This window comes from Mastacembelus armatus, chromosome 4 (genome assembly GCF_900324485.2).
Source record: "Mastacembelus armatus chromosome 4, fMasArm1.2, whole genome shotgun sequence".
In the NCBI taxonomy this organism is placed as follows: Eukaryota; Metazoa; Chordata; class Actinopteri; order Synbranchiformes; family Mastacembelidae; genus Mastacembelus; species Mastacembelus armatus.
In genome coordinates this window covers 8,315,835-8,327,580 of record NC_046636.1, presented here as the reverse complement: position 1 = coordinate 8,327,580, position 11,746 = coordinate 8,315,835, and the positions used below count along the sequence as shown (strand labels likewise).

The window sequence follows — 11,746 nt, the reverse complement described above, 5'->3', positions numbered from 1 at the left end:
TGTGGTAGTGTCCTAGTTTTAGCCTGTTGCCAAATGTTTTGGGTCCCGTCACAGTCGGACCAGACTTCCTGTGTCTGCTCTTCCGCTGTCCTTTTTTTTTTTTTTTTTGTCCCCCCACCGGTGAAGAATCAGGTTGCTGTTTGTTCCACCGTTTCTCTTCCTGTCGTAGCATCTCGAGTATGAGTTTAAAGAGTCAAGTCTCATACAAAAAGAACCTACGGTCGTTCCAGCCCCTCCTGCTGCTCCTCTACATTAGCACAACCCTTTGGCTGTATTGAGCGAATGGAAGCAGGCTCTGTCTTGCAGAGATTGGAAGGTGCAGTGATCATTGGCATATATGGACTTGAATCCTCTGAAGCTTCTGCATTACACAGTCAGTTGCATGACATGATAGACACATTGAGATGGTCCTTATCCCTTGTTATGTACAAGACTTTAATCTAGTTATGCTGTAGTGAAGTGTGGCTCAAGATGCCAGATATGATTGTTTTTTGTTGTTGCCTATCATGTCAGGTTCTGGTCCGGGTAAAGTGTAATTTTGTTTTGTTTTTTTTCTTTGTTTTTTATGTGCATTGTTTAGTCGACTAGTTGCTTTGCACTTTATTTGTGACTTCCTGGCTTTTGAGCAAGGACTGTTCTGCCTGATGTGAATGCAGACTATTTCATACCAGATGTATACTCCGGAAATATTTTCATGTCAAAGAAAAGATGAATTCTCTATTTTCCTTTGTAAACTATATTTTGGCTTCTCTTTCTTTCCTTCTTTCTTTTTTTTTTAAATCTGTAATTATAGGGAATGCAAAACTAGAAAGGGCTTTCTCCAGTGCAGCTTGTGTTGGAAAGGAATGGCACCTCAGAATGTATTTATTTTTGGTCTTCTCCCCCCCCCCCCCCCCCCCCACATGATTGAGTTTGAGCAAGTTATGGTCACACTGACAATAGACTAGTCTAAAATTAGGAACAACACTCGAGTGAAGCACTTTGTGTGACTTTGGTAGTGACGGTATATAAAATCTGAATACTGTATGGTGCTGTAACACCGTCTCACTTTGTGAAATTAGCCGTTTTGGACATGAAGAAAGGGATTTCGGCATCAACCAAACATTACCTGGAAATGTTTGGTGTACTGGATAGGAGCTGTGAGACATGTTTTAAATTTTTCACCGACTTGAAGTGAAGCGCACACTGATCTGCACCTCGCTTTGTGTGGTAGAATTTTATACATGTGCAAATGTGTGACAAGGGTTTAACTGTACACAAAGCAAACAACTACTGTTAACTCTGGTAAAAGCTTGAATTAAATTTAGACGCTAATACAAATTCAGTTGAAGTTAGGAAAATAAAGGCAAATAATGGAAAAGGTAAAAAAATAAAAATAAAAAAACATTCATCAGAGCTGAAGCTAAACATATTTACTTGTTACTTCTCGTGTGTAGAGCATGGTTTTGCTTTTTGAGCCGTAGCATTTATTTCATTACCAAAACAAAACTTGAGATGGACAGATCTCAAAGTATATTTTCTACATCTCGTAAAACAATTTTTTTGAGATGCCACTTATTGTTTTTTATCCTTTGTTTTGCCTTTAAAAAAAAAAACAAAGCATTGAGGCTAAATCTTCTCCCAAACTGATAAACTAGACGAGTGAAGCTCAAACAGGCGTCGTGTGTTTAAAGATGTGTCCTCAGTCCCAAAACTAATGGAAAGAGTTGCTGCTTGGTCTTTACTGCTTGTTCCCAGTGTTTTTAAGTCTGAATAAAATGTCCCTTTAAAAACATGGGGTTTTCTAAATGACTCTACAATTCATAGAAACATGTAAAAGACTAGAAAAACAGTTTAAGTTCCACTTAAAGCTTATAGTGAGAATAGAATTATATCACTGTTGTCCTGTAAGTCGTAGTAAAAGATATGTAGGTATTTCTTTGTTGCCATGTGATTCTCCTTATGTGACCATTTGTTTAAAAAGATGAACGAAAATGTCAATTAAACTGAATGTGGAAGACAGATTTTTTTTTTTTTTTTTTTTTTCCTCTGCACATAGTCTTGATTTGCAGAATAATGAAGAATTGTCCGGTGTCATTTTACATCACAGCGTGTTGCTGTGGACATGCATGATGTTTCAATCCTGTTGTACATTGTCTTTGCTATCGTTTCTATTTTGTAATCTGTATTTACAAATGCAAAATTTAAAAGATTATTTTGGATATGTGCATGCCTGTGAAATGTTCAGAATGGTGATTTCCACTAAAAGCTGTTGAGTTTGAAAAAAACAGAAAAGTCATGTCTGTTACTTAAAGTCAAATGTTTGGCCTTGTCTCTAGTAGGGGTAGTATATTAAATGGATTCATTAATATATAGATATATATTTAAAAATGTAATTGTCAGTGCACTTCACATAACAAAGCATGTTAAAATCAGTCACAGTTTCAGATTTAGTTGCAATAATACTAATCATTGATAGGTTATTTTTCACAGTTCATCTGACATGTTTGAAATATTAGCTAATATTAATACAGATTAGAGACTAGAGTAAGTATATGTGAATATGTATAATCAGCCATAATATATAGCCACAATATGTAAATTGTCACATTATAGCTAGAAGAGTTTAAATTTAAGTACATAATTTGCCAAAATCCACATTTATTGGTTAGTAAGAATTAAAGCTTAATAGATTCTCCTTCTGAAAGTATAAATTGATAGGTTGTTACATGTGTGAAGTTTCCTCTTCTCTGTCAGATGCTGTCAGAGCAGACTTTAGTGTAGATCTTCATCTTAAAGCTGAAAATGTTTCAAACAGTTCTCCATTGGAAAGTGTTCACCGTATTGTTTTTCATCCCTCTCTCATCAGGCCACCAGCTGGACCTGCTGGGCTCTGTAGGTGTCAAAGTCCTCAGGAAGAGTGTCTGAAACACGAACGATCATGAAGTGGAATCACCGGTTAGTTTACACTTTCATCAGCCAAAGTAAAAACATGCAAGACATGTAAGGCCACATTCCGTTTTTATTTGACTTTGCCTAGCAAATACAAATTCCTTTAAAAACTAAAGTTCTTCATGGAAAAAGAGGGTGCTAACGGAAGGGGGATCAGTTTCTGGTCACAGTCTTGTCCTTTAAACATCCCTGACGTTCCACTCACCATTGCAACGATATCGCAGGTTGGCCCAGATGATGTTCTCCTGGGAAAAGCAGAAGACTCCTAGTCGCCCTCCTCTCATTGTGGCGTCTATGATTACTCCTGTGTCCGCCACCATCTTTGGGCCCTCATAGAACCGAACCCTGCACACCAAGAGAAAGCAGGTAGCAACATCACACAAATCGATTAATGATTTGTAGTTAGGTTGTTCACAAACATAACAATTTGGAAGCAGCCAGTTGTATTTTTCTCACATGGTAGAGAAAACTTGCCACCTCCCAGTCTGTGTTAACCTAAGCCACATGTTAAGACCAAACTTAACACAGAGATTAAATTGATCAACAAAAACAAAAGCCATAAAAAAAAAGCATATTTTTTAAAATAAACCTTTAACTCAGTCAGTACCTGATGTAGCCGTCAGCTGGTCGGTGTTGAAGGAACCAACGGTATGAAGTCTTGTCCTTCCAGCCAACATTGCGAGAATCTTTCCACAGAAGTTTCACCTGGTCAGTGGTGTCACCGGTGTGCCACAGAGCGTTCCTCAGGTTCTCACCTGGACCTGTGTTTGACTTTACAGCCTTTTCAAAACCAAAAATGAGTCTGTGAACTACATGATTTCTGCGTCCTTTGATTGCAGTAGATCATTTAGCAAGTACTGTCAACTTTAAATACAACTTCTAACCCAGACAAAAGAATTTTGTCTTTCTGCAGGGCAGCTTGGTCTCTGAAAAATATTGGGATTTTGGCACCACTTAGTCTTGTGTGACCCGCCGCTGAAAGGCACAGTGTGACTGTCTGCCTATGATTCAGTGCAGATGTTACTAAATTTGTGCTTCCACATCCAAAAAGGACACTGCATAGCCACACAAAACATGAATATATTTCTTTTTTTCATATATATGGACCAGTAGACTACCTTCAGTTGGATGCCTGGTTCTGCCACAGCTCTGAATGGGTTTGCCTGCCAGTAAATCTGTTCCACCTGTTTCCACATCACCACATAGAAACTGGAGCTGTCTTGGTAGCCGAAGATAAATCCTGCATAGTCGTCATCTGTTACTGTGTTTACATGAAACGTCCCTTCAAAATCCACGCCGCTGAATGCAGTGTACCCTGTGGGAGAAAATGTGTGTGCAATTGTAGATTTATGGAAATTCTGAAATTCATACATTGACATTGATGGACTGCCTTGAGAGGAACTGTAACAAGGTGAGTCTTCTTCATGTCCATGAGACAAAAATAGTTATAAGTTCAAATGATCACAATGTCATCATCTGCAAAGAATCGCATATTCACAGTTTTATGTTGATGCAGTAAGACATAAAGATGGAAATTCATACTAATTTGCCTGATTGATATTTTGTGTTTGGTCTGATGTGTTACTTGGAGTTGAAAAACACATCAGAGCATCGTTACACCTATTCTCTCTGTCAAATAAACATTTTCACTGTGTTCAAATAGCATTAAACCAATCTTCTCATCTATTTCTCTTCAAGATAGTATTTCCCAATTATGTGTAAGTGTTGCTTTGAATACTACGGTAGCTACTGTGTAATGCTCCTACCAACAGCCAACCCAGGATCACTGTTCATAGTCTGGACAATCTCTCTTCCCTGCATAAACAAAACAGAGTTTTAGTCAGACCCAGAAGATATTCAGTATTTTTGGGACAACCAAAAAACAGGAAGAAACAATGTGGTTGACCTGGTTCAGCACCACCCAGTTGGGGTCAATCTGTGCGTCTCCCTCTGGATCTAAAACCACTGTCTGATACTCCCTGAAGTCGGTTAGGGTGACCTCAGCGTTTTCTGGACAAACATCAATGGTGTCGATGACGGTGTCATTGTCGAAATCCTTCTCACATACATTACCCACACCATCACCTGGGAGGACAGACAGACAGAGTTATTTGGTGCACCATGAAGAAATACAGTAGTGTATTATTTCTTGACCAGAGCTTTGACTACCATCTGAGTCCTCCTGCAGAGGGTTGTAGATCAGGCGGCAGTTATCAGGACCAGGTGGCAGCAGGTCAGGGATGCCATCGTTATCGTCATCGTCATCACACTCGTCTCCTTTGCCATCTTTGTCGGTGTCAAGCTGAGAACTGTTTATGACGGCTGGGCAGTTGTCTCTGGAGTCTTGATGACCATCACCATCACTGGACGAGGGAGGTTTTTTTTTTTTTCGCACATGCACATTTTCCCAATATGTTAGTTACACAGAGGAAAAGACAATATTTTTGATGTGGTCAAATGAGGCCACACAGTACCTGTCCTTGTTGGTGTCACAGGGGTCTCCAATCAAATCATTGTCCACGTCCATCTGAAAAGTGACGTAAAACAGGAAGTGTGGATTAAGCTACTTGAACCTCGTTCAGCCTTATTTGTTTTATTGAATACCATTATGTTATTCTGCTTATCCACCAGCTGCATTGCCACAAAATTTGCAGTGATAATATACTACCATAGAAAAATGTTAAATTTATTTTTGATGGCTTTGAACAATGTACAATGGCTGATGTAAGGCATCTAAGTTGGTTTGGTTTTAAAACACTTGTAACTTGTTTTTACAGGTATTCATATATAATTAACAGTTGAATTTTAAGTAAACCCAGTTTCTGCAGTGGTTCATGCCAAACTAACTAAGCCTAAATTCCAACCATGGAGTGCAGAGCTAAGACAATGATAGTTTGAAAGGGAAGTGTAACGGCACTGTGTAGTATTGTGCCTTTGCTGAATAAACACAACATTTGTAGTCAGACGATCATGAGAAAGAGCCCTTTGACCTGGTCAGGGTTTGGGACATAAGGACAGCTGTCGCAGGCGTCTCCCACTTTGTCTCCATCTCGATCTTTCTGGTCAGCGTTTGGAACCCTTTTGCAGTTATCCAGGTGATTGGGGATTCCTGAGATTATAGTGAATATGAAACTGAATGTAGAAACAACTTATAATACTTCCCTGATTCTTTGTATGATTAGTTTTTAGTATATAGCCATAATTTAGCTGCATGTAGGCTATTGCATATTTAAAGTACAGTACAGTCAAAACTCACATTAAATCTCTTATATCAATTGACTTCATAACAGATTAGCTGTCACATAGTTTTAATAACAGTTAGGCAAACATTCTGTCAAATACTAACCATCCCCATCAATGTCTTCATCACACTCATCACCAAATTTATCCAGATCTGTGTCTTTTTGGTCATTGTTTTTGACAGCGCGGCAGTTGTCACAGGCATCTCCAAAGTCATCCTCATCAACGTTCCTCTGGTCCAAGTTGGGCACCAAGACACAGTTATCCTATAAAGAAAGTTTTAGTTTCTGCAAGTGTACACATGTACATGGGATTTTTTTCATGATTTGCTTTTAAATCATTTTCATTTTCCGCTTTCTGTCATACTGCATGAACCTGTGTGTTGGGGATCCCATCTCCATCAGCATCTTCATCACAGGCATCTCCAATTCCGTCTCGGTCTGCATCTTCTTGACCGGAGTTGGGCACATTGACACAATTATCCTAAAAAGAAAAGCAGCAACTAATTAACGCAGGCTGCAGGAAAGGAAAACAAAAATCAGGTACTATACCACTATATCTTATTACATCAACATAAAACTATGAATATGTGATTCTTTGCAGATGATGACTGATGACTTTGTGATCATTTGAACTTATGAGTCTATTTTTGTCTCATGGACATGAAGTAGACTCACCTTGTCACAGTTCCTCTCAGGGCAGTCCAGTTTCTCATCAGGGAAACCATCAATGTCAATGTCAGAACCACACAGGAAGCCGTTGCCTGCCCATCCAACTCCACACTGAGGATGAGAAATGTTTTATGAACTGCAGAGGCTGTTTTCATTGGCTTGTGGTGTGTTGCACATAGTGCCATAAAAACTTAAATACTCAAACAGACCAGTGATTTCACAGTATCCGGCACAAACAAAGTTATGTATTTCAAAGAGTTAGGCCAAAAACCTTTAAATATCTCTCTAATATGTTTAGCAGCTTTGTAAATCTCTACCTGACTGTCTCATCTAGAACAATTTATAACAAATAAATTTTGTTATGGTTTGATAAATATGACTCAAGGACAAGAAATTTAATGGTTTAATTTGTTCACCTGACACTCTATTGTCCCCTCCCGATGGACGATGCACTCGGCGCTGGCGTGGCAGGGGTTGGGTTGGCCGTTCCCACAGGCTCTCTCAGGCTTACAGCCTTGTCGCTGATCACCAACATAACCCGGATTACAGGGACCACACCTAAATGAGCCCTGATAGCACACAGGCAGCCACCCCATCAGCATCAGTCTATGCTATGATAACATTTCTATTACTATTATGTAAAGTTACCAGAATTTCCCTTTGGGGATGAATAAAGTTTGTTATCTTTAATCTTATTTTATGTGACTTCCACAGGCAGGAATCAGTAGCGGGAGGGAGATGATATGGTCTGTTTTGGATTTCACATGGGTTTCACCGATTTAAATGAAATCACCTGTATTAAAGGCCTCTACGCAATGTGTCATTTTAGGATAAATATAGAGCTGTGGTTCCAAGTTGCACTAGAAACAGCTTTTGTGACCAAACCTGCATTAGACTCTGACAGTGTGAGAAATCTGCGACCAAAGTGACTCAGTAATATCAATTACACAGAATTTCAATTTAATGTTTTCTATTACAAAGGCTCATGACCTCAACTTTTGATTAATAAGAAGCTTTTTCTTCTTATTCTTTTACGCCTGTATTTCTCTTCATTCACCTAAAATTGTCCTTCACTTTGGTGAGTTTGCATTTTTGCTATTTTTCAGTTAGAGTGACTTATTGTCTGAAATAAATGAGTCCATCATATAACACTTTAGGAATGTAATTTTATCCTGCTTGAAACTGTGTGCTTTAGTATTTTTCATTTATAGGTTATTTTTCTTAGTTCCCCTAATACATGGGCTATGAGGAACATTACCCTTAAGCATGACAGTCAGATTTACTGCAAATTTCCAGTGATGGTACTCACAGGGGTGTTCATACAGACTGAGTTCTCCACACAGCCTCCATTGTTGGGGCCTTCACACTCATTGATGTCCCTGCACACCTTTATAGGACAAACAGACAGAACATCCAATAGCTTCAGTCAGTTTCCATGTCAGGACTAGAGTAAGAGTCAGAAAATAATGAAGTGTAGCAGAGGGTGGATGTGCTGTATCTGGGATTGATGTAGTGCTGAGACAGGTCGGTGCCTGCTGCTTAGAAAACAAACAAAAGACCTCAACAAAATACCCTTATGTTGAGGTAGACAGGGAAAAAAAACCTTCTGAAATTATTATCCAGAAATACCACATTTTATTTACATTTTATCATAGAGGAGAATGCCTGGAGAATGCCATTGAACCCACCGTTTGTTAAGTACCATGAAAATTCTTGTGGCCGTATACCAATATATCCTTCTAGGGGATGATAGTCAGTCTTCAAACCAACATTCCTGGGACTGTTTACACAGCAGTTACCCACTGATAATTCTCTCTCCAATGTAATTCTCTCACATGGTACTACTTACACTGCCACTATTGGTACTAACATATAATAAGAATAAAAGGTTTGTCATCCTTCATAAAACATGTGGGTTTGTACGTGTGTATGTGTGTTCACTGTCGCTGACCTGTTTATTGGCAGTGGCGAAAGTGAGACCAACACCTTGGACCTGGGGCCCAGTGTATCCAGCAGGACAGGAACCACAGCGGAAACCTGGGGAGGTGTTGATGCAGCGCACACCCATGTGACACGGCATTACTCTGCACTGACAACAACAAAGAAACACGCATCAAAGGTTCATTGTGTTATTATTATTATATTATTTATTTTTAACTTAATAAATAAATATAATAAATAAAGCTTGATTAGCTGGTTTTGGTACTTCTACAGTTACATAGTTTTACATACACCACACTTGGATCCTGCACGTCCACAGAGGTGAAATGAATTGGTTTCCATATTAACAGGTTATTAGTTAATCAAATGGTTACTGGTACAATCAGACCCCCACCTCTATCCCATTATCATATTATAACATATTGTATTGTATAATAATGTGCTATGTAAAGATGTATTATATATGTATATGTATAAATGTTAAATACATTTTAAAGTATATCATAACATAATCATTTCTCTGCGAACCTCGTCCACATCAGTGCAATGGGTACCATTTCCCTCCGTGCCATCAGGACAGGGTCCACACTTTGTTCCCTCAGGTGTTACCACACACTTCACCCCTGGGTGGCAGGGGTTGGGCACACAGGAAGGACGAGGCTGCATCCCTCCCATCCCTGACAAGAGAGACATCAACTATCTATCGCTATAAAGGTGAATCCTCTTCCATCTGTTATTCATTATTAGTGATATATATTATCTCCTGTTTACTTCATTTATGGAATTTTGTTGAATGTTGACTTTATAAAGTAAAGGTTTAAAATGGTTCAAGAATTCAGAAACAGTATGAAGGGGAAATTTGCTGCTAACACCTTACAACTCTGAGAAATTCATTTTCAAAATCTAAATATGGGGAAGTAATTTCAAAATGGAAAACATTTGTTTTCAGAAATTATAAATAATACATTTAGGACAGCTCACCACAGGCTTCACACTCCATCACTGTGTTCTTCAAGAATACAATCTCTTTAATCTAGAAAATATAAGGCATCCAAAATAAAAATATATATTAAAATATATTTTAATATATATGTATAATTGGTATAGTCCTTCCACACATTAATATAATAAAACATTACACAACAGATTATATGACTTTTTTATTTTTATTTATGCTTTTTATATAAACTGCAGCCTTTTTTTTTTTGTTCTACAAATGGCTGGGTTTAATTTCAAGCCCAGGAGGTGGTTTACCTGTTGTTTCAGAAGCTCTCTAATCTCAGCCAAAGCCAGGTTAGTCATTTTAATCTGGCTGATAATTTCTCCATCTGGGTATGAAAAATAACAACAACAAAAAAACACAGAAATATATTGCAATCACAATAACTATTAGATTCTTATTAGAAGAGATACATTAGTTAAACATTTACACAAACAGTTATAACCAAGAAGAAATATAAATATTCTTTAGCATTTCTGTGGACACTCTGTTGGCTGAACAGAACTTCTGTCCCAGAAGTTAACTGGGCAACAGACATATGGAGGGAGGGACGGGTCCACATATTGTCCTGTACAACATGATCCATGTCCAATACCAATACCTGACATTCCTCAGCCACCACAGGCCTCATTTGTATCCACAACCCACGCATTCATGGAAACATTTAGATCCCAGCTGCAAAACCTATTTTCCAGATATGGAATGATAGAAGATTTTCTGGAAGATATGTATTTCACTCTTACAGGAACTAAACTTTACAGGCATCTTCACGGTGTAGCACAGTCCCAGGTTTGAATACGAGTTGGATTTTTGATGCTGATTATCCTCTTTCAGCCATTTGTCAACTATCCAATGCAGAAACACTAAAAGGATCAACAGCTTAAGATAGCTAATGTAAGCTAATTTGAATATGTTTTTGACACTTATAAGCCAGTTTGTCCTGCTGTTATTCTACATTTGAACACACGTCACAGAAACATTGCAATGGTTTGATTGCAAAAGTAAAACAGCTGAGTGCAGGAAATCTTGTGCAGCCTTCACATATTATCACCTGAGGGAAATGTTGGGCTTTGTAGGTGCAAAGTGCTCAAATACGTTAACCAGGTAGTCGCTACCTGGACTGATAGTGACATCATAGTTTCTCTGGATGACTGGTTCATAAAACCTTTCTCAGAACAGGCTTAGAAACTGGGTGTTTAGGTGTGGTCAGCAACCGATGGATCATGATGCTTATACAAATTGACCCAAAGACCTCCCAATATCCACCCCCCCCAACCACCACCTCTTCCCCCAGAGGAGCCGTACAAGGGCCAAAATGTCCTGAGCGTGAAGTGCAGGAAATGTGTTCTTTCCATTAGTAGCAACAACTGTTTACTATATAAATTCCACAGCAGAGAGAAAACGATAGTGGAAATAGATTGCTCTCGCTGCTGAAAAAAGAAAAGGTTTCTACAGCAGAAAGCTCACTGATTGTTTTTCCTCATAGCGTGCAATCAAATTTGTGTACTTTGTAAACTTTGCAAATTTAGTATATATAGACACATAATGTATGCATATTGTTTCTTGATACTAAGTTCCTAAATAAACTTTTATGAAATGTACGACAGAAAAGTTTGTCTCACCTCTTTGTCCTGCTACGACACGTCCTCTCATGCAGAGAGCACAGGTCAGCATCAGAAACCACAGCATGGTTTAATCTCGGCTACTGTTCAGCTCCAGCAGCTCTTATCTCTTCTCACTCCTCTTCCTCCAGCTAAGTATCAGTGATCCTCCTGAAAACCTGGTCACAGCAAAGTTTTTCTTCCCCAGCTTTGGTTTTAAGCCTCCCCTTTAAACCCCCCCACCCGCAGCAAACCACATGGTTGGAAAGTGTAAGAATGGAGAACTGGGGTTTGATTGCACAACACAATACACCCCCACATATAACAGAAACATTGATCGCTGTGGTTTGTATTTAAGAAGA

At 38.7% G+C, this 11,746-nt stretch overlaps 1 protein-coding gene across 2 annotated transcripts; it reads right to left on the bottom strand.

The window, feature by feature from the left end:
* Positions 1–1,428: 1,428 nt before the first annotated feature.
* On the bottom strand, positions 1,429–11,622 carry comp (cartilage oligomeric matrix protein). Of its 2 annotated transcripts, XM_026323662.2 has the most exons (19): positions 11,406–11,622; positions 10,038–10,111; positions 9,765–9,816; positions 9,312–9,460; positions 8,794–8,931; positions 8,152–8,229; positions 7,259–7,411; positions 6,849–6,953; positions 6,547–6,654; positions 6,278–6,437; positions 5,922–6,040; positions 5,406–5,458; positions 5,101–5,294; positions 4,838–5,016; positions 4,698–4,746; positions 4,050–4,246; positions 3,539–3,711; positions 3,137–3,276; positions 1,429–2,903 (listed from the first exon to the last, which is right to left on the bottom strand). In XM_026323662.2, exons 1-19 carry the CDS (start codon positions 11,470–11,472, stop codon positions 2,845–2,847), a joined length of 2,247 nt encoding a protein of 748 aa, XP_026179447.1. In that variant the 5' UTR covers positions 11,473–11,622; the 3' UTR covers positions 1,429–2,844. The 2 variants fall into 2 exon arrangements, with proteins under 2 accessions (XP_026179447.1, XP_026179448.1); XM_026323663.2 differs by lacking the exons at positions 10,038–10,111; positions 11,406–11,622 and having other exon boundaries at positions 8,794–8,926; positions 9,765–9,814.
* Between the last annotated feature and the right edge of the window lie 124 nt (positions 11,623–11,746).